Source organism: Rhinopithecus roxellana, chromosome 8 (assembly GCF_007565055.1).
Source record: "Rhinopithecus roxellana isolate Shanxi Qingling chromosome 8, ASM756505v1, whole genome shotgun sequence".
In the NCBI taxonomy this organism is placed as follows: domain Eukaryota; kingdom Metazoa; phylum Chordata; class Mammalia; order Primates; family Cercopithecidae; genus Rhinopithecus; species Rhinopithecus roxellana.
Window position 1 is genome coordinate 40,233,882 of NC_044556.1, and position 22,184 is coordinate 40,256,065.

The window sequence follows — 22,184 nt, forward strand, 5'->3', positions numbered from 1 at the left end:
CCACCCCTTCCACTGTAGCACCAGCCTTCCTGAACATGAACTACAAAGATCGGCAGTTAGGCTCTCAAGGTCTGGGAAGTTTGACCAGAGGCTGCCTCAACAGCAGGTGAGCCAGGTGACCATGGGACTGGGATCCAACCTATAGTCAAAGGTGAGAGTGACAGGTCCATGGAGTAGGGGTAGGCAGCTGAGGGGAACCTGAGTGGGGAAGGATCCCAGAGAGCTGTCCCCTTACCTGAATCCCAATGCCTCCCTCCTGGAACGACGTCATCCCAAGAATTGGCAAGAGACACAGCCAAGGGATAATAAATATAATTGCTATGACGGAACCTTGCCTAGAGAAGCAGGAACATCCTCTACTCCCAGCCCCCACCTGTCCCCTCCCGCATGCTGAGGGTGAGTTAGATGCTTTGAGATCACCCTGGGACTGCTGGGAGCTATGGGGGATGCTGAGGGCAGGCCCCAGTATTCCGGCTAACCACTCCAGCCCCTGGGCCGGCCCCCTAGCCCAGGACGTCCAGGTAGACCGGAGGTGCCTGGGCCAGGGCTTGCAGCCGGGCGTGCACGTCCTTGATGCTGTGGCGTTGCTGGGGCTCCCGCTGCCAGCAGCCCCGCATGATGGCGTAGACCTCTGGTGGGCAGGCACGTGGCCGCTCCAACTCACGTCCCTGCGTGATGCAGTCGATTGCCTGGGGCCACCGGAGAGACAGAGGAGAAAGCACACTAGGCTGGGGGCAAGAGAGTGAGGCCAGCCCCAGTGCCCTCACTGAGGCTCCCAAGGCAGCTCATACAACTCATCTGGGCTTCTTAGCTGCTAATAACCTGAATGGACACAGTGAACCCCAAGATTCATTTCTGCTCTGACACTGAGAAGTGAGAAGGATTAAGGCTTGACTCTGGGAAGCGTGGGCTGGGGTAGGATTGCTTCCAGAAATCTGGGATCAGATGCTAAGAAGACTTGCCAGGTGGGTTGAGGAAGGGGAGGGGCTGAGGTATTTATCAAATCCATCAGTTTAGTGTCGGGGGCTGAAAGGAGGAGGAGAAAGGCCCTCTGACTCTCAGTTCCAGAGAAAGAAAAGAAAATAGAGCAGAATTGCAGTTAAAGGCCTTGAAAAATAGCTGGCTTTCATTTTAAAGAAGAGGGCAATCCCCACTTCTTCTCTCTTCTGTGGATACCACTCTGTGGGACTAGCTCTCCCAAAAAGAAACTGCAGCAAGAAAGATCAAAGTTAGACTCTAGGAATAACTGCTAAAGCAGTTCAGGAATCCAAAGAAGGAGAAAGGGTGGCAGGGAGTGATTGGAGAAGGGGCCTGGAGCCTCTTTTCCCCTTCTTTCCCCCTACCTATTAGAGGACTTGGGTTATGGGTGGCACTAATTCCATTTCTTCTCTCAGTGCTTGAGAAAATTAAAATCTATAACCCTCTCCCCCACCCCACCAGCCTCCAGGGAGCAGACTGCATTAGGAGGAGAAATGGAAACTGACAGCTGCGAGCCAAGGAGGGGGTGGGGGCAGCTGCTCTGGGAGACAGAACACCTGGGGCCTGCTCTGGCTGTGACTAGCTAGGAGGGCAGGAGGAGGGGGTAGGACTGTCCTTCTGACAGTCTAACCTCCAGCCGTCCTGCTGCAGCGTTGGGCCTTCTTGTGCTGGGCTCCTCTTCCCGTGCTGGTCCCTTCCACTCTGATAATACCTGCTTAGGTCTACAAAATGCAGATAGAGATGGGGGTCTGGGCTCCATGTACAAAGCACTTTGAAGTTCCCCCAGGGGCCAACTGGGCCTGGGCTTAGGACAGTAGGTGAAGGCAAGAATAGGGGATGAAGAGAAGAACAGAGCCGGGGTGGAGGGGACACAGTGTCGGCATGGCGCTGGAAAGGGACCCCCAACAGGCTGTGGCGGAGGGGCAGAAGGGGAACCGAGTTCCCTGAAAAAGGGACCTGAAGGGGCATGGGAGGGGGGAGCCAGCAAAGGGCGACCATGGGCCGGGGCTGACCTCAGTGTTGGAGAGCTGGTACCAGGGCTGTTTGCCGTAGGTGAAGATCTCCCAGAGCACCACGCCGAAGCTCCACACGTCACTCTCAGTGGTGAACTTGCGGTAGAGGATGCTCTCAGGCGGCATCCAGCGGATGGGCAGCATGGTGCGGCCTCCCACCTGCCGTGGGCGGGCGCTGCGTCAACTCCAGGGGCGCCTGAGACAGCCCGTCAAGGCACAGCTCACCCCTGCCCCATTATTAAAAATAAATATGCCAGGCGCGGTGGCTCACACCTGTAATCCCAGCACTTTGGGAGGCCGAGGTCAGGAGATTGAGACCATCCTGGCCAACATGGTGAAACCCCATCTCTACTAAAAATACAAAAATTAGTTGGGCATGATGGTGTGTGCCTGTAATCCCAGCTACTCGGGAGGCTGAGGCAGGAGAATCGTTTGAACCAGGGAGTCGGAGATTGCAGTGAGCCGAGATTGTGCCACTGCACTCCAGCCCGGCGACAGAGTGAGACTCCGTCTCAAAAAAAAAATTAAATAAATAAACAAACAGATGTGCCTCTCAGTGCTAAGAGGCAAAAACCGAAGGGTGCTGTTTCCGACCAGGATAGCGAAGGAGACAGAATCCCCACCACTGGGGGCCGAGGAGGTAGGCTGAAAACTAGAGCCAGTGAATCTCAGACCCGTGCAGGCATCCTAGCAAGGGCAGGCTCTCAGTGGTCTTGGGATCCAGGGAGTCTACAGTTTGGAGTCAGGGGAAGGCGTTGGGGACAAAGGACCCTTACACGGTAATAGTCGGTGCTGTAGATATCCCTGCTCATGCCGAAATCACCAATCTTGACCACCAGTCCTTGGCCCACCAGACAGTTGCGTGTGGCCAGGTCCCGGTGCACAAAATGCAGACCTGCCAGGTACACCATCCCCGCAGCGACCTGGCTAGCCACGGCCAGCAGCTGCCCCAGACCCAGGGGGCCTGGAGCCACATCCTCCCCACCAACCAGCAGCTTGGCATCAGGCCCATGGGATCTGTGAACAAGAAAAGGAGTGGGGTAGGCTGGGAGGACAGAACCCCCAGGAGCGGCTGCTGAGGAAGGCGATCCCCAGCAGCCGGGTGTGATGGGAGAGGAGACTGGGGGCCTAGTAGTGGAGGACTGAGAGAACAGTAGAGGCAGCTGTCCAGAGGGGCGGGATGGAGGAGCAGAACAGGCGTGCCCACCTCCAGGGCGTCCACCAGAGACAGCTCATGGTTCCCACATCCATGCCTTCCTCTCTGGCAGCTCCTTGAATTCCAGATGCCCACTGGCCCCTACATCCCTTGCCATAGGCACATCAGACTCAGCCCTTGCCAACAGCAGCTCAGTGTCTTTCCCTGAGCCTGACCCTGCCTCAGGGAAGGGACCCTCCCCACCCAGGCAGACTCTGAAACCAGGGAGTCCTTGATTGTCCTGTCTCTCTCCCCTTTGCCCTCAGTGACCAGCTATTCCTACAGGGTCTTCCTTCCTTTTGAAGGTGTCCAGGATGCCTGCCTTCTCCCCACAGCGAACACTCGGGTCAGTCCTAGTCACTCATCTGTATTCCCCAATGTTCCTTCTCCTGAACCTTTGCCTGAACCGATCACTTTGCCAAGAATGCCCTTTCCTACTACCCAATCTTCTCATTCGTTTAGTTGAGGCATTTGTTAAACATTTCCAACGTGCCAAGCACCAGGGCTACAGTGCAGAGTATGATGCAGATAAGCAGGTCATGGCAGTGTAGTGTGAGGGGCACCTGGCAGCCACGGGTGGGAATGGAAAAAGCCAGGGAAGGCTTCCTAGAGGAAGGGACACCTAAACTGAGACTCAGCTCCTGAAGCCATTCGAAGGGGAGCTGAGGCAGGGAGGGGTAGAGTCTGTGTGTCTGTCTCTATCTTTCTATGGAGGGAGGGAGGCCCAGTACCACAGGCAGAGGGAACTGGAAGTACAAAGGCCTGGAGGGGAGAAGGAACAGATGGTCCCTCCTAGGGGAAGTCTTCCAGACTCATCTCTGAGCATTAATGATTCCCTCCATTGATACCCACAGTGTTCCATCCAGCAGTTAGAGCCTCGTCTCCCACAGCCTGGGCCCCAGATAGTGGTATCTCCCTAGCCTGCGTCCTCAAGACCAGCACTGAGCCTATGCCATGTCTGGGAACAAAGAGATAGGCTCCTCCCTGGCCTTCTTGGGCTCCTCTATGCCGATCCTCCTCCACACTTAACCTTGGGTCTGGCCTCGCCTCCTGCTCCACACCCTGCATGGGCTCCCTCCTGGTCCACACGATAAGCCCAAGACTCTGGGGTCTCTCCTAGCTGAGTCCTGCCACCTGACTGCATAAATGACCCATCACTCCCAAGGGGATGTTTGGGGACCAGATCATGACCATCAGCTGGACAACCACACAGCACTTGCTCATCCAGAACCACAGCCCTCCACTGTCCCTCTTACTGGTGAGGAAAGTGAGGTCAGAGAGGAAAGCTACTTGGCAAAGAAGGCTCAGCTCATAAGTGGCAGCTGATTCCAAACCCTGGTCTTCTCCCTGCCTTGCAAACACTGCCCCATCCTCCCAGGGGCGATCTCATCAGAAGATGATCAAGGGACTAGACCGAGGGAACATGTGACCATCACATCAGGGGTTGAGAGTAGGGGCTCTGCCTGGGGTCACATCACCCCTGGGCCATTCACTACCTGCGTACCCTTGGGCAAGTCACCGAACCTCTCTAAGCCTTATCTGTGAAACAGGCACATTTCTCGAAGTTATTAAAATTAGCACAAATAGATAAACATATCAGAGTTGTTCTGTCCGAAGTCAAATAAATGAATTTTTTGTAACTTGCTTCAAGTATAGATTGCAATATATGCTTGGAGGCCATAAAGAATAAATACATATTTATATTACTGTACAAGATGTGTCCCAGCACATAGAATCATAATAAGAACGAATCATAGAGTCAGGTGCAGTGGTGTGCACCTGTAGTCCCAGCTACCGGGGAGGCCAAGGTGGGACAACTGCTTGAGCCCAGGAGTTTGAGGCTGCAGTGAGCTATTATTACACCACAGCCGCACTCCAGCCTAGACAACAGAGCAAGACCCCATCTCTAAAACAATAACGCTAATAAATACATTAAAATATAATAATAATAAATTATAAAGTATATAGCATAGCACCTGGAACAGGAACATAGAAGGGACCTGATAAATGTTCATTACTGTTGTTATTGTCGCTATCTAAACTGCCACCCTTAGAGGCCTGGTCTTTGTGTGCCACACACAAATGCACATACATCCTCTGCAAAGCCCACCCACCCCAACGTTTTAGCTCATGGCCTTTGCCATCGCAACCTCCCTGACTACTGACACTTGTCCTTTGCAAGAGTCGCCCCTACATTCACACGTCTGTCTCCTCTACCATCTCAGAGCTCCTTGGGGACGGGAATGTGCCTTCCTGATCTTTCTTGGTGTCTCCCCTTGGCTTGAAAGACAAGCAGGGATGTCCATAGGGAAGGGATGATGGGGCCCAGAGGCAGGGGCCAGCGCTGAGGCCAGGTGCTGGTACCGGAGGAAGCGGTTGAGGTCCCCATGCCGCATATACTCAAAGACCATGAGCAGGGGGCGGCCCTCGGTGCAGACGCCGAAGAAGCGCACAATGTGCTGGTGCTGCAGCATGGTGAGCAGCTCGGCCTCGCGCTGGAAGTCCTGCCGAGCACTCTCGGACACCTCCTTCAGTGCCTGGATGGAAGGGGCAGGGACAGGACTGAGTGGGGGCCCAGCTCTCACTGCTGTTCATCCAGGGCAGCCCGCTCACCCCAGCCTCCAGCCATCTCAGCCCTCTGCATCTTCCCCCAATCTGTCCTGATGTGATGGAGCTCCTGGGGGTGGGACCCAGTCCAGCAGTGCCCCCTGGGCAGGGTCTCACCTTGACAGCCACCAGCATCTTGTCCTGCTCAGGCAGAAGGTTGTGGCACTCAGCAAGGAAGACCTTCCCAAAGGCGCCCTCCCCCAGCTCCCACTTGAGCACGATGTCCCGGCGCTTGATGTGGTGAACACCTGAGGGGGCTTGCAGGGTCAGACGGGAACCCCAATCTTGGGAGGGCTGGGGTTGTAGGGGAGGACTGTTTTGGCAGGGTTGTGTGTTGCACAAGGCTGCCCAGACAAGGGGCTGCATGGGGGCTGAAATTCAACCTGTGCCCCTTCACCAAGCCCCAGGTCATAGTATGGGGCTGCATCTGCCCAGACAGGACGAGGTGTGAGCTAGCTGTGACTCCGGGCAGGGGCTGCAGCTAAGAGCGGGGCTGGACTCGGCCTGAGAATAATATGACAGGGCTTATGGCTGGAATAGGTCTGGGGAGGGGTGGGAGAAAGGGAGGGATCGTTCAGGCCTCGGTCGGTAAGGGCGATGGCCTAGGGGCTTCTACACACACACACACACACACACTCGCCCCTGCCCTTGACCCAGCATAGCCCCTCACAGGCATCACTGAAGTATTGCGGGTTCTCGATGATGTGGCCTTGGAGCCCAGAGCCTTTGCCCTCGGTGGGGGACAGGGAGCTGCCACCCAATGTCATGAAATGCAGGGACATGGCCAGCCCGTCCTCTGGAGCCAGGACAGCCGGGCCTAGGGAGGAGACACAGCCACATGGAGAAGTTTCCCCACATCTTGGCCCTGCCCACCCTTGCCTGCAGGATGCCTGGTTATCCCCACCTTGTAACTTGCAGAGGAGAGACTGAGGAGCTAGGAGCGAGACAGCAGGCAGGGGGAAGAGGGCACCACTGCCTCTCCCTGTGCTGGCTCCTGTCCCACCCGTGGCCCCATGGGCACCAAAGAACTCCCCCGCCCCACAGAGCCCAGACCTCCCAGACCCACTTAGTGCTTGACTACAATCCAGCCACCAATTAGCAGCTGCCGCCTCTGAAACTACCTCAGCACCAGCCCGACACACACTCACACAAGCCTCACAGCCAGGCCTTCATTTATACCCCAAACACACTCACACGCCCGGGAACTCCCATGTGCACAGCCCCCCAGACAGAGACAGAGTCAAGAAGAGCCAGTAGGAAACAAAGCCAGGAGAACAGACAGACAGACAGCCCTCTGCAGCCTCGACTCACGGTTGATCCCAAACTTGTTTCTCCTTCCGCATTTGTTGAGCACAAGGAGCAGCATAGAAAGGAAGAGGCAGGCAAAGACGGCCAGGCCCACAGCCACCGAGACCTGGTGGGAGGCAGGGGTGGTTAGATCCAGGGGCTGCTTCTGCACTCTCAGAGCCGCCCGTAGCAAGCCATTTTTTCATCCTGCATGGGAGCCCAGAACCAGGCCTCCAGACCTGCCTCATCCTCCCCTGGGGACCCCTGCAGTGGCTGTGAGGGTGGTAGTCAGAATTCAGGCCAGATGGTAGTGACCTCCCTGCTCTGACCAGAAATGACGTGCAGATGAGCCTCTACCTAGCCTTCCGGTCCCAAAGTCTGCACAAGCTTCTACTTCCTATCTCACCCCAAAAGGTGTTTCATCCTTCTTCTCCACCGGGTCTCCAGATGTGCTGTTAGTATCTGTGGGGACACAAGGCAGGAAGGGTGAGCCTTGGTGCACACAGTCACCTCCAGTAACCCCCCAACCCTGGCCCCAGCTGGCCTCTCAGGGATCAGGGCAGCTGTACCCTTTGCCCTAGCCTCGGCTCCAGAGACCAGGCAGAACCTGCCCTCCACCTTGGGCTACTCACCCACTGGCGAGAAGGAGACTGCAGCAGGAGGGAGGAGAGAAAGCAGTCAGAGGGAGAAGGAAAACAGTGAGTCCCCTACCTATTCTGGGACTCATTCCTTCATGGGGTGACGGGGGATGGAGGTGGGCTGCTGGGCCTCAAGGGAGAAAATGCATGTGACCCTTTTCCAGCTGGGCCATGATGCCCTGGTGCATGGATGTCTCCCCAGCCAGCCTACAAGGGTGGAATAGCTCAGGAGTTCAGGAGTCCTGGCTTGGGGAGAGGGTAAGGAGGCCAGAACAGCTGGACACCAGGACTCCAGACTCCTTTCTGTCCCAAACCAGGCACTCCAATTTCTGGGGTAATGGCTATAGCGGGAAGTTGGCTCTAACCCAGGTGGAGCCCAGAAGTGGGAGCACGGTTCAGGATAGCCCTCGCACCAGGGATGGGGTCCTCGGGGTTGAACTCGAAAGGGTTGTCCATGAAGGCAGCCATGATGGAGGCGGACGCCTGGCCGAAGGGGTTGGCAGCCAGCAGCGTGTAGTTGCCGTTGTTGACGTGGGTGGGCTGGTTGAGGCGCAGACACCCGTGCCGCACAGTCTCATTGGCCGCCGGCTCCAGGAACTCGGTGAAGATGAAGCTGGTCTCATTGAGCACGGAGCCATTGAAGAGCCAGCGCAGAGACGGTGCCGGCTGCCCATCCACAGAGAAGGGGATGCACCAGTGGTGCATTTCCACCGCCGTGTGCAGCTGCACACTGGCCGGGACTGTGGGCCAGAAAGAGCAACAGCAGGAGGTCAGGGCGCAGCTGGAGGAAGCCCAGCACACACCTGACAAGTCCAGGGGCAAAGCAAGTAGAATCTGAAATCAAAGGGCCGGCCTGGGAAAAACAGGTCAGCAGGCCCTAGGAAATTCACCAAGGAGAGACGTTTTGAAGAAAGTTGACAATACATGTCAAATAAATCAGGCAGCAGGCATATGAAATGCAGAGGCTTAAAGAACGTAAGTGGTGGGTCATAAATAAGTCACAGCCCCACAGAAGTGGGGTACCAGCTTATGACAATTAAACATGGAGTCTTTGGTGTAAGGAATCTATAAAAAGTCAGTGTAACCAAGCTGAAGAGGAGGGGTCAGGGGACCTAACAATCAAACAAGCTAAAAGCATACACAGTTAAATTTGGGGGAAAAGCCAGTCACAGTGACTTGTTCCTGTAATCCCAGCTACTCAGGGGGCTGAGGTGGAAGGATCGCTTCAGGCCAGGAGTTCAAGGCTGTGGTAAGTTATGATCCCAAAGCATTCCAGCCTGGGCAACAGGCTGAGACCCCATCTCTTCAAACATACACACACACAGACATACACACAGACACACACTTTTTGAAAAAAGGTATGGGTTTGAAATAGACCCAATCTGGTAACAGCAAAAGCCCCTCAATGATAGAAAAAAAGTGTATGTATGCATAAATAAATACATACATATATACAATATAGCATTCATACACAGGAATACTATTTAGCAATGAACTGCATGAGCTACATACAGCGACTCCCATTAGCATGAATGAATCTTATAAATATAATGTTGAGTGAAAGAAATCAGATACAAAATAATACATGCAGTATGATTCCGTTTATATAATGTACAAGAACAGGCAAAACTAAACGATACTGATAGGAAAGCATATTTGAGAAAAATTGTTTTTAAAAGCAAGGAAATGATTGTCCTGACAAAAGTCAACATGAGATGGGAGAGTGGAATGGGATTGCGAATAGGGAGAGGTGTTGGGTGGCGGGGGGGAGGTCTTCCATGGTGCTGGTAAGAGTAGTTATTGTTTAAAGTATATATATTGTTTGCACATTTCTATGTACATTTCACAATAAAAGAAGAAAACTGATGTAAAGTAGAAGGTTTAAGGTAATTTGTTGGCTGACCTAGAGAAATTAGGCAGCGAGCCTAAAGAGGAACTCAGGAGGAGAATTTCCTCTTTTGAAACTAGGATGTGGGAAGAAGGACCCGATGAGGGACGGGCATGAAAAAATACTTCGGAGCAGTGGGAACAGCCGGGCATCTGGTGTTGAGGGCCTCAGGTAGCAAGGCTTGGGCAGGGGGCCAGAAAGAAATCCATCTCCGTCCCTCTGGCCTTGACGAGCCCCAGGACTTCCCCCGAAGGATCAGGTTTTCATGGGAATCTGGAAACAGCTGGGAGGGAGCAGCTGTGGAGACACACATCCCACCCTTTCTTCCAGCCCCCACCCTACATCCTCTTTTGAGGGGAGAAGAGATGAGTAGGGGCTGGGTGCAGGGGCTGCCACTGAGACTCACAGGAGACGTTGACCTGAACAGAGACCTCTGCCCGGCCTACATCATTCTCTGCCCAGCACGTCACGTTCTTCCTGTTGAGATCACTGGTGACATTGGCCAGGGTCAGCCCCAGGGACGGCAGAGCCCCAGATTTCTAGATCAGGAAAGAGAGGTGGAAATCAGAAGGAGCTTTAGCAAGCTCGGGGCTGGGGCTGATGTCTTTGGAAAGCCCCTCTGACTCCAGATGGATAGGAGAGGAGGGCTGGGAGGGAAGAGGAGGGAGAGAGGGATGGGAGAGAATGTAGCAGAGAATGTCCTTCCTCCTTTAGGTTTGTTCATTGACTATCTCTTGGATCACATTTTTTTTTAATTTTATGTTTTATTTTTGTAGCGACGGGGTCTTACTGTTCTGCCCAGGCTGGTCTTGAACAGGGCCTCAAGTGATCCTCCCACCCCAGCCTCCCAAAGTGCTGGGATTACAGGCGTGAGCCACTGTGCCCCGCCTGGATCACGTATTTAATTATGTAAAAAATCTAAAATATTACCAATAACCTCAAAATAGGCACAAAATATCCCAAACTGAAACTAAGACCAGCCATCTGAGCAGCTAAATGGATATCACGCATCCCAAGTACCAAATTTGTACACAGCTCGTTGGAGACCCCACTAGGACCTCACCACCTGTTCATTCAGGTTTTACACACAGTTCTAACAAACTGAGTCTCAGCCCAAGGAAGATCAGAAACAAAGAAATGGTGTGAATAGCACGGCAGCAGTTAGAAACAACAGCAGCAGCGTCGCCTCCTGCAGCAGATGAGGACCATGGGTGAGGTTAGACAGGCAAAGTGACTTGATTCTGAGTCATTGTCAGGATTGAATCAGATTGAGTTTCTCTTCCTAAGGAACTGGATTTGTCATGTGTAAGTTACATGATCTTATGACAATTCTTCGTCTTGCTGAACCATGGGGTTTTTTGTTTGTTTGTTTGTTTTGTAAGCTGAAGAGGTGGACAAATTATCTTCTGACATTTTAGAAAGTGATTTTCACAAAATGATGAAAATAATGAAGTGGTGGACAAATCTCATTTATCTGAAAACTTCATAAATGTGGAATCCTCTGACCACATGCCGGAGGAGGTATGGTTTCCCCAGGCTTCCAATGGAATACATGAGTTCAAAGGCTCCAGTAGAGTTTCCAGCCTTTTGTGCAAGCTTTGAGTTCCAGCCACCTTGAGGGGAAGCCCTGCCTTGCCCTCTGCTTCCCTTGGCTGTCCCATCCCCTCCACTTACTGTGAGGCCAATAACTCTTCCTCTTGAGATGCTCTGCCACCCTTATCCTCCTAACTGAGGGAGAGCAGCCTCTCTTCCCCTCCATTTAACCCAGTTAGGGTGCAATTTTTTTTAAAGAGATAGGGTCTCGCTTTGTTGCCCGGGCTGGTCTCAAACTCCTGGTCTCAAGTGATTCTCCCTCCTTGGCCTCCCAAAGTGCTGGGATTACAGGTATGGGCCACTGTGCCCAGTAGGGAGTGACTTTTGTATAGATAGTTTCTAGAAAACACAAATGGTAGCAAACATGTAAGACTCTCAAAGAGAAAGCAAATCCTGGAATCGCCCCAAACAGAGAGTTGATCTAAGGTCTCTCCATGCAGGGGCATGGCCTCTGCCTGGTCCCCTTTCTTTTACTTACTCTAGGCAGCTTTGCTGTCTGGAGGGAGAGGATCCGCTCAGTGGCTAGTGGTCCCTCCACCATGTCTGAAGTCTCCTGCTCAGCGCCCAGTGGCTCCTCCCTCAACATGGTTCCAGGGGCCTCCAGCAATTCTGGGGTTGACTCTCCCACCAAAGTGAAGGCTCCCCAACTAAACACCATACTCCCAGCCCTCTAGGCACACATTCCTGGTCCCTTCATATCCACTCCTCCTGCCCAGGTGGAGCCAGCTTTTTGGGTGGGCACAGCCCATTGTCAGCTGCTGTCGACCTCATCAGCAAGGCCAACTGAGTTCTCTGTCGCTACTCTCATCTGCCCATCGCCAGCCTAAGGACAAAGGGTAAGGCCTGGGAAGGTGTCCAAAGACATGTCTGGATAACAGAGATAGAGGCCAGAGAACGCCCAGGGGCAGGCAGGACATCAGAAGGCCATCATGTCCACCTTCTCAGCTTACAGATAAGAAAACCAAAGTGCAGGCAGATTAAGGGATTTTTCTGAAAGTCACTCCCAGAATTAATTAGTGAGAGAGCTGGAGCCAGACCTATGCCTCCCTTACTAATGCATTCATCACATGCCCAAGAGGATGCTCCTTCCAGAATCTCCAGAAAAAAAGACCACGAAGCCCCCAAGAACTCATCCCAGATGCAGTACAACTGATATTATGCCTCCTCCCTGGGTCCCAGTTTCATTATATAGAAAAGTGATCGGCCAAGCACAGTGGCTCACGCCTGTAATCCCAGCAATTTAGGAGGCAGAGGCAGGTGGATCACGAGGTCAGGAGTTTGAGACCAGTGTGGCCAACGTAGTGAAACCCCGTCTCTACTAAAAATACAAAAATTAGCTGGGCGTGGTAGTGCGTGCCTGTACTCCCAGCTACTCGGGAGGCTGAGGCAGGAGAATCGCAGAATCACTTGAACCCGAGAGGCGGAGGTTGCAGTAAGTCAAGGTCACACCACTGCGCTGCGCTCCAGCTTGGGCAACAGAGCAAGACTCCATCTCAAAAAAAAAAAAAAAAAAGAAAGAAAGAAAGAAAGAAAGAAAGAAAGAAAAAGAAAATGGATGTACAGGAGAGATAGTCTGTTGGGTTCCTCTCAGCTCCAACATGTAAGATTTCTGTGACCCTCTCCCTTGCAGCCAACACCATGTTCCCAGAAAGGGATCCTAAGTCCTGGGACTTCAAGTGTAGCCTGGGGTCCCTGCTGGGTCAGTGCCCACCCCGAGGGTGTGCATGCCCTGGACTGCCCTACAGCATAGGCCTGACCCCTGTGGGTCTAAACCATCTCTGTCCATCCCTCAGCCTCAGTGTGTTCCTTACTTGTTGTCTCTTTCCTCCACAGTGTGTCTCTCTTTCCCCATCTTTGTCCCCTGTGCTCTGCCTGGACCTCTTGGGGGCTGCAGGCGAAGGGCTTCTCACCATCACTGTGGCTGACTGCTCCAGCTCCGTGAGGATCCAGCCGGCCTGCTCCAGGCCCCGCCCCTCCACCTGGCACCACAGCAGCACATCGTCCCCCACATCCACGGAGGCGTTGGGCACCTGGACCTTCAGCATAGGCACACCTGGCCACCCAGGATGCCCGAGGGCCAAGGGGTGTTAGAGCTGGGAGTGGCCTCAGAATTCTACTGCAGGGCTGCTCCTTCCCCCACCCTCCTCAGTGACCTGGAGCCCAAGCAATGTCACCCCAGGCAGTATCCCCCAGCCTTTGCCAATGCCCATTCCCCAGGCCTTTTCAGTGCTTGCTCAGTGCCCTCTCCCCCAGGCAGGTGGGTCTCTTTCCCAGCCCCCTTACACCATCTCCCTCACCCAGCACCTACCACAGCTGGCATTGGGCATATGGGCCAGGGGCCCTTGCCCATGACACTGCAGCTTCTGTTCATGCACTCCGCCCAGTCCCTCCTCCTCCCAGCGCTGTAGCCAGCGCAGGGCACAGGAACAGTGCAGAGGGTTCCCCGACAGGACCCTGGTGGACATAGGGGACACCAAGTGAGTCAAGGAAGGGGCCTGAGGGATCACAGGGATGAGAGAGAGCAGTTAGGCAGCAAGGAGGACGGTCTACAGGTGAAAGGGAGGACACAGAGGTCTTCCCATCTGACTCCAGTAACAGGATGTTATTCAAAGAAATAGGCCATTGGGAGGCCAAGACAGGCGGATCATGAGGTCAGGAGATCAACACCATCCTGTCTAACACGGTGAAATCCCGTCTCTACTAAAAACACAAAAAATTAGCCAGGACCACATGGCGGCAGGCACCTGTAGTCCCAGCTACTCAGGAGGCTGAGGCAAGAGAATGGTGTGAACCCAGGAGGCGGAGCTTGCAGTGAGCTGAGACTGCGCCACTGCACTCCAGCCTGGATGACAAAGCAAGACTCCGTCTCAAAAAAGAAGGAAAGAAAGAGAAAGACAGAGAGGGAGTGAGGGATGGACGGGGGGAGAGAGAGAGAGGGATAGAGGAGGAGGGATGGTGAGGAGGATAGAGATATCCCGACTAGAAAATACCTAACCTAATACATCCCTCACTACCTCTCTCCGCCCTCCCTCCTCCACAATAAATAAATCCCCGAACCCCATACCCAACTACCTCCTCCTCCGAAAGGGGAGAGAAAAAATAGGCCAGGCGTAGTGAGTCACACCTGTTATCCTGGCACTTTGGGAGGCTGAGGCAGAAGACAGCTTGAGCCCAGGAGTTCAAGATCAGCCTGGGCAACATGGCAAAACCCCAACTCCACAAAAAGAAAAAATGATGTAAAAATGAAAGAAATTGAACGCAGAAAGTGGAAGACAAGACAGCTGATAGCTGAGGGATGCATGGGGCTCCCTCACCCCAGGTTCCCCAGGATGAGAAACCAGGCAAGGGCTCTCAGCATGGTGACAAGGAGGGAAGGGCACAGCCTCCCAGAGCGACCCAGAGGCCTTAACTGCCCACCAGGTACACATGGACCCCTGCTGCCCCACTCACCCCTGTGCAGGGTGCCCTGGGAATGTTGTCAGATGTGCCGTGGACACACAGTGGGCCTATGATCTGCTCAGCCAGGCCCAGCACACACACAGTCATCCAGGCCAGCTCCCCCGGGCAGTAGCCCCCTTAATGGGTGGTCCTGCAGCCCCTGCTTTGATGGGGGTTTCACTGGCATGCACATAGTCCCCAAAGAGACCCCCCAGCAGTGCCACACAGACACAGTGACCCAATGCCATCCCACAGATCCAAGTGCACGTAGGCACACACACACTTGGTGCTCTTGTCCCTGGAAGTGCCCCCACTCACAGTTCCTGTAAGGAGAGGCCCTGCACAGTTTTCCAGGAGAGAGACTCCAGAGCATTGAAGGAGAGATTCCTACGGGCGTGGAGACACAGCAAGACAGACCCCTTGAGTGACCCGACCTCACTCTGACCCAGGGTGAGGGAGGGGAGGAGCCGAGAAAGAAGTTGACATCTGGCTCCCCCTCCCCAGTCTAGGCAGTCAGAACAAGCCCTGGAAGGCAGTGTGTGTGGATGGATCGGAGGGGGTGGGGGGGTGGTAGAGGGCTTTTTGAGTCCCACTTCTTTCCCTGGGACAACAAGGGTTAACCCTACTTAGCCCCCTCTCCAGACCCCAGGGAGGGGGGTCTGAGGGAACAGCCGCTCTTCCCTCCCCCACTGCTTTGGCCCCAGCTGGCAAAGTACTGAGGCCACAGCTGGGGGAAGGGCTCCATCTGTGCTCCCCTCCCCACAGAGCCCAGGACAGGGCCAGAGGAAGAGGGGGAGGATTGAGGTTGCCACACTCCCTTGACCCTACCTGACCACAAGGAACTCAACGCACTTCCTCAGGTCCCCTCCACCTCCTCCTTCCAGGCCCTCCTCAGGGACTAAAAGGTCAGGCAGGAAAGGACCCACACCCCCAGCCCCCTCATTGTAGGGATGGAAAAAGTGAGCCCAGCAGGGGCCTGGCCACACAGGAAAATGATGTAGGAACCCCAGTGCCCTGTGCCCTTTGCCAGGCTGCTGCTGCTGGGACCCTCTGCCTCTGAGGGGCCTATCCTGACCCCTCTCTTTTCCTAGTCAACCTAGAATTTGTGGTGGCTGGGTTGGGGAGGTACCAACACATAGGGACCAAAGACACAACCCACTCTAGAGCCAGATAGAGTGGGTGTAAGTTCTATCCTGCCACTTACAGCTGTGTGACCTCAGTCCAGAAACTCAACCTCTCTGATTCTCAGAATTCTCATCTATGAAATGGGGGCAAGAACACTCTCTCTCTCACCAGGTTGATTGTGAAGATTCATTGACATAAGTATCGTGAAGTGTCATTGAACACGTTTTTAACTGAAGCCCCGGTGCATAGATGGTGATATGACATCACTTTATTTTGCTTTGTTAAATTGCTGGACACAGCAGAGTGTAGAGGACCCCGCATAACTCCATGAATATCAGCCCCACCATCCTTCCCATCTCTCCGCCTGCTCGTGTTGGGGGACAGGGGAGCTGAACTCCCGCCCTCAGAAGGCCAGCTGGAGGGGCTGCCGGGGACTCTGATGGTCTCTCCTGCCCATCCCATGACCCTCTCTGTCCTACAGCAGGGGTCCTCAATTCTCAGGCCACAGATGGGTAAATAGTGCCACTGTTCTCCAGCCTGAGCGACAGAGGGAGATCCTGACTCTTAAAAAATAAATTAAAGAAAAAGAGAGGGACAGCAAGGAAGAGGGGCTATGAACAGGGTAAATATGTGGTCTGTTAGGAACCAGGCCGCATAGCGTGAGGTGAGCAGCGGTGAGTGAGCATTACCGCCTGAGCTCCGCCTCCTGTCACATCAACAGCGGCATTAGATTCTGTGAACTACTGCGCATGCGAGGGATCTAGGTTGTGCGCTCCTTTTGAGAATCTAACTAATGCCTCATAATCTGAGGTGGAACAGCTTCATCCTGAAATCATCCTCCCCTCCCGCACCATCTGTGGTAAAATTGTCTTCCATGAAACCAGTCTCTGGTGCCAAAAAAGTTGGGGTCCGCTGCTCTACAGGAGGGATAGCTATGACTCCCAAGAATGAGGAGGGTGACAAGTGGCAGACCTAACTAACACCCCAGCTCCCAGGATGTCCTAGGAGCCAAGTCAATGCGTCCCTGGGAAATGGAGTCCGAGCCAGAACACAGGAGTCCTGCTCCTGATGCTTGCTCCCTTTGCACTGGTGTGTATCTGAGCCCTGGGAAGAAAGATAGGGCAGGCATGCATGAGACGTATCCTTGCAGCATGGACCATGGAAGTGAGATGGCAAGGAGGACCTCTAGCTGGCGGGAGCAAGAGCATGCCATCCCTGGGGGAGATGGGAGGAAGCCCCAGGAGAATGGGTGAGGTGACTTCCCTGACCAGGCTTGGGCCCCTCGCAATCATTCCCCGGGGAGAGCCAAGCCCATTAGCAGCCCGAGTCTGGGTGTCCTCCCCAATCCCCACTGCCCAGCACTGGCCACACTCACAGGTGACTGAGCCGAGGAGTGAAATGGAAGGCATCTGGCGCCACTAAACGGAGACCACTCTTCACGATGGTGCTGGGGAGGGGTGCAGGAGGATCAGTCCCCAGGTCTCAGCTACTCTGGGCCCCTGGCCCTCCCTGCCCATCCCAGCCTCCCAGTCCCCTGTGCTGAACTCCTACCCCTCCTCAGGCCCCTCATTGTTTCCTCAACTACCCTAGACCCCTCAAAGCCCTGAGCTTCCTGACCTCTCCCAGTTCCTCAGTCCTCAGCCTCTCAGGTCCTCCCAGGCACTCGGACCCTTGAGCCCTCCCTGACCTTCTGGTCTCCCCCAGGCCCATGCTGAGCTCCACACCCACAGTCCCCGTTTTCCTCACAGGTTTCTCAGCTCCCCCAGGCCCCTCAGGTCACGGAGCTCCAGATGCTGCAGATGCTGCTGGTTCTCGATGTAGCTGTGGGGAGAGGGGATGGGAGTCACAGGGCTCAGGCCCACACTTGAGTTCCCATGCCAACCCACCTGCTCCCTCACAAGACACAGGCACATGCCACATGCACATCACAGGCACACGCATATGCACCTGCTCAGACCTGCATACACAATTACATGGCATGCACACACGAATGCATACATATGCACATGCACATGTGTGAGCACGAACACACAAGCGCACACACGTATGGATTCCCAGACACTCACACATATGCACACTCTCACATACCTCTTGCACACATGCACACACCCAGGTATGCACATGCACACACGCAGAGGCATAAGCATCTGCACAGATGACGCCATGCACATGCACATGTGCCTGCAGGAAGAGGCTCACACATGGACACACAGAAACACAGCTCACATCCATCTCTCACGTGCACACACACAAGTCTATTCTCACATTGTTGTTCTGCTTTTATATCAGGCATGCCTGGCACACGCTCACCAATGGGAGGTTATACTGAAACGCTTGCTACCACAAAGGGTCAAGGCTCATCCCTGCCACTACCCCACCCAGCACAGACAAAGCCTGTGCTCATGCAAATGTATGTTCCCAAACGTGCCCGCCCAAGGGCCACTGCCCGGGCTCACCTGCACTACACAAACACACACACACATATACACATACAAACATCTCTGCACCCCCATAGCCTCTGGCCCCTCTCCACACCCAAGCAGCAACCCTTACTCCACTGAAACCTCCCCTACCACCTTTTCAGCAGATCAAGCAAGAGGCTTAGAGGCTATCAGTCAGGGACCCCAAGGAGGGACCCAGGAAAGAGGAGAGGAGCAATGAGAGGATGCAGTCAGAGTGTTGGGGAGGGGAGAAGAGGCACAGACTGGCTGACTTACACAGCGAGAGAGAGACAGCAAGAGAGAGAGAGAGAGAGAGAGAGAGAGAGGCAGAAAGATGGAAAGGTTCAATGAGGAGGGTGGGGGCAGAAGGGCAGAAAAACAAAGAGAGAGTGAAACAGAGACACTGAAAGAGAAACTGACAGGAAGAGACTGTCAGAGAGATAGTGACAAGTAAGAAGGAAGACAGATAAGGGAAGGGAGACAGTGAGACAGATAGATAAGGACAGATAGCTAGCTACAGAAAGCAAGACAGACAAGAACGAAAGAAGAATGAGTAGGCATTCAGGTCTAGGGGACGGCTGATGCCCTGGGCCCTGCCTGACTGCTGGATCTGACGTACCAGGGAGTTCCTGAGAACTCAGCTGCCCTGCAGTGACATGTTAGTGTGCCCCCCCCCACCCCACAAAACACATGCCAGGGGCCCCTGACTCACTGCCGGTTCTCGGAACTCTCCCCCTCTACCCTCTAACTTTCCCTACCTTATAGGAACCAGGACCAGCCTAAGTGACCCCTCCCTTCCTCCTTTCCTCCCTTTCCAGCCTTGGCCCCACCAGGACAGCCAGGATCAGATCCTAAGTTTCCCTGTGGACTTAGTGGAGACCTAGAAAGTAACCTCCACTGACTACAAGGGAGGCCAGGTCCCTATTCTACCCATCCCCCAGCCCCTGCCCAGAAGGTTTCAAACTGTAGGGACCCAGGGAGGGAGTGAGAATGCAGTGGGCTGGCAGGGTGTGTATGAGCTGTCAGGCCAGCGTGCTCAAAGCTGCCTCATTCATTTGGATTCATAATCAATCTGTCTATTCGAGTCCATTATCTCCTCGTTAGCTCTGCGGGTGAGGGAGGAGGGAGGGGCTGTGCAGGCAGCGAGGAGGGGGTGTCAGGCTGCAACCCCACCCAGGGGGACATCTCAGCTTGCCACCCTGCATGCCTCCTAGTCCCCAGTCCTGGCCTGTCCACTTCCCCTACCACTCCCATCCCTACCCTGCTGGACCCACTTGGGACTTGGAAGGAGTTGGGAAATGCAAGCCCTGATGGCAAGCACTCAGGAGTCTGGACCCCAGTGTGAAGGCCCAGGGTGATGAGAGAACTGGACTAGGACTGGCAGCCTGTCTCTCATGCCCCCTCGCATCATGCAGAGACGTAGGCCCAGATCAAGACAAGGCCAGACCAAGACAAGGCCATCTCCTCTACTCCTGGTCTCCCTGGAGCTATTAGAGAGAGATATTGAGTACCTTCCCGTTGATTACCATGAGATACCCGAGTAACTCAGTGCCAATTATTGCCAGCTGCTCAAGTAACTTCCAGACAGTGATGATCCTCACCTTGATACTTTCCAGCCCATCACTGCATGGGGCCAGGGTTCCTTGTCCACCCTGTAAACCCCAGGCCACAGGAGGAGGATTTTCTAGCAGTTCCTCCCCTCTTCTAGATGTCTTGCTGGCCATGATAGCCATATGTAATATTCAAGTATTTTCCAGCCATCACCATGTGATGCCTGAGTACCTCCAGGCCAGTCATCACTGCATACTCCCATAGGTTTCACCAGCTGCTAAAAAGTACTTCAGTATTTTGTAACCAATTCCTGCAGAATGTCAGAGTCTTGCAGAATGCTGAGGATTCCTCCCAGCTTTGTGTACCAAAGGGAGGAGGTTCTCTCAGCAAGGGCCCTGACTCCCCGCCCCAGGTTGGAGAGGGAGATGGGAGTGGGGAGAGAAAATCCAGGAGGGGGTCCCATTTCCCAGATCCAAATCAAGGGGCTCTGGGGGAGGGAATGGTAAAAATGGAAAGAGGAGAGCTCAACCACCCAGCTCCCTACCACCTCCCACCAATGCCAGCCAGCTCAATCCCCAATTCCAGGAGAAAAGCTGGGGTTGCCTCCTCATAACAAAGAAGTGGGTGGGGGCTGGCTTGCCCCTAGAAAAGGGAAAAGGTAGTAAGGGTGTCAAACTGGGGACTTCTCTGCTGGTAACCACCTTTCTCTGTGGAACAGAGCAGGAGCCTCTGAATGATCTCCAGAAAGCGGCTTCTAGACGGCTAGGCTCTCTCAGACCTGGTCCACGGAGATTCCCCCCTCGATCTCCCTGAAGCCAGCGGCCCAGCTGCCCTGAACACTAGGGGACATCCAGGTAGTGACCCTAAAGCTTGCTAGGGCAGCGGCGGCTGCGGAGGAATGCCCGTGCACCCCCGAAGGCTGCGTCGTGCCAGCCTTCCGCTGTACTCGCCCTGCCTGATCAAGCAAACAAGCGGAGAGTCAGCGCCCTCGGGGCATGGCAATTCCTGCCTGTCCCCGCGCCCCCTCGCCCGCCGGACACTCACAGCTCAGTCAGGTTCTCTGCGCCGGGCAGGTGGTGGAGGCTATCCAGGGCCCCATCCCGTGTGCATCGCAGTCCCGAGGAGCCGTGGGGGCAGCAGGCATCGGGGCAGGGTGAGGCGCCCGCAGATGCCAACATCAGCCAAGCCAGCAGGCTGCCCGGCCCCGCAGCCCAGCTGTGCCAGCCAAGCTGCCCGCGCCGTCCGCCTTGCAGCATCGCGGCGGCGCCCGCCTTGCTCCGGCGGGGCAGCCGTCTGTGCGCTCTCAGCTGCTGCTGCCGGGCCTCCCCCGACATGTGCTCTGGGCGGTGTTAAAGACCCAGCCGCCAGGAAAGGGCGGAGCCAGTCGCCCCCGCCCGGCTCCGCCCCGCCCCTGGTCTCCACCCGCTTCTCTCCCCTCTGACGCCCCCAACTCTGCCCCCTCTCCTGTTAGGGGCCGCCAGCGTCAGCCTTCTCGCCGAGGATCCCCCCAGCTCCGGGAGATGCAGAGGGGCCGCAGCAGAACGCCTCGGAGGTGTCTGCTGAGGCCGGGGGTGGGAAGTTGATACGTTATTTCTCTCAGCTTAAGGCAGCTGCATTTTTACATTTGGGGAGGAGGGAAGATGACTGAATTGAGGAAAGGTTGCTGTCCAGGTCATCCCAGCCAGCCCCAGCCTCAGCGCTCCATCCTCACCGCGCGCGTGCCTGGGGGAGTGCGCATGTCACTTGGAGTAAGTTAGGTAGAACATTCTCCGAACTCTAGGAAGAAAAGGAAAAGAACCTGGGGAGGAAGACACAGACCGGGCGGAGAAAGGGAAGGGTCGCTTGATCCGGCCGAAGGGAGTCCAGAGAGCCAAGACCGCGCCTCCAAGAGAAGCCACAGGGTGGCGCGAGAAGCCCGCGCGCAAAGGAGCGAGCTCTCCGCCCCGGCTGGGTGGCTGGGGGTGCGATCTGCAGCCCCCAGTCAGCAACGCCTCAGGTCTCAGCTTCAGTCCCTGATCCCGGCCAGCCAGCGCCGGCCCGGGGGCAGGATAGCGTAAGGCAGGGCAGAGCTGACATCGATCGCCTCCCTGACAAGAGCATCGATTTATTCGTGAAGAAATTAATAGATCTCTTAGCTCCTCGGACGCGGGAGCCGCCCGCGGGTGGAGCTGAGGACCGTGTACCTTGGTGGCCGCGCACCTGGAAAGCCCCGGGATCCCCAGCACCCAGGGCAGCAGAAGGCTGGTCCCAACCCCTCCCACCGCGCAAGCCTCTGTGGCTGCACGAACCCATCCGTCTCAAGCTGAGGAGAGCGAGAGGAAGAGGGGGTCTCTCTTGGCGGGGAGACAGGCAAAGCCCCAGGGAGCAGGCGAAGGATGGCCTCCTAGAGGCTCACGGTTCTCTCCGCCAAGGCCCCAGCACGGATGGTCC

The 22,184-nt window shown here is 55.0% G+C and overlaps 1 protein-coding gene across 1 annotated transcript; it reads right to left on the reverse strand.

Annotated features, from left to right (window-relative positions):
* Nucleotides 1-296: 296 nt before the first annotated feature.
* On the reverse strand, nt 297-21,130 carry NTRK1 (neurotrophic receptor tyrosine kinase 1). Its single transcript, XM_010381284.1, has 16 exons — nt 20,799-21,130; nt 17,509-17,583; nt 17,138-17,209; nt 14,956-15,024; nt 13,508-13,653; nt 13,110-13,252; nt 10,013-10,145; nt 8,132-8,458; nt 7,487-7,542; nt 7,105-7,207; nt 6,464-6,610; nt 5,911-6,041; nt 5,551-5,723; nt 2,768-3,008; nt 1,992-2,150; nt 297-689 (listed from the first exon to the last, which is right to left on the reverse strand). The coding sequence occupies exons 1-16, from the start codon at nt 21,086-21,088 to the stop codon at nt 504-506; spliced, it is 2,451 nt and encodes an 816-aa protein (XP_010379586.1). The 5' UTR covers nt 21,089-21,130; the 3' UTR covers nt 297-503.
* Between the last annotated feature and the right edge of the window lie 1,054 nt (nt 21,131-22,184).

Excerpts from the sequence above, each read along its gene's own strand:
- NTRK1 (XM_010381284.1), bottom strand. The coding sequence starts at position 21,088 with ATGTCGGGGGAGGCCCGGCAGCAGCAGCTGAGAGCGCACAGACGGCTG. Across the intron at positions 7,208-7,486 it reads AGGATGAAACACCTTTTGGG|GTCTCGGTGGCTGTGGGCCT; the intron begins GTGAGATAGGAA and ends GCCTCCCACCAG. Across the intron at positions 690-1,991 it reads ACCAGCTCTCCAACACTGAG|GCAATCGACTGCATCACGCA; the intron begins GTCAGCCCCGGC and ends CGGTGGCCCCAG.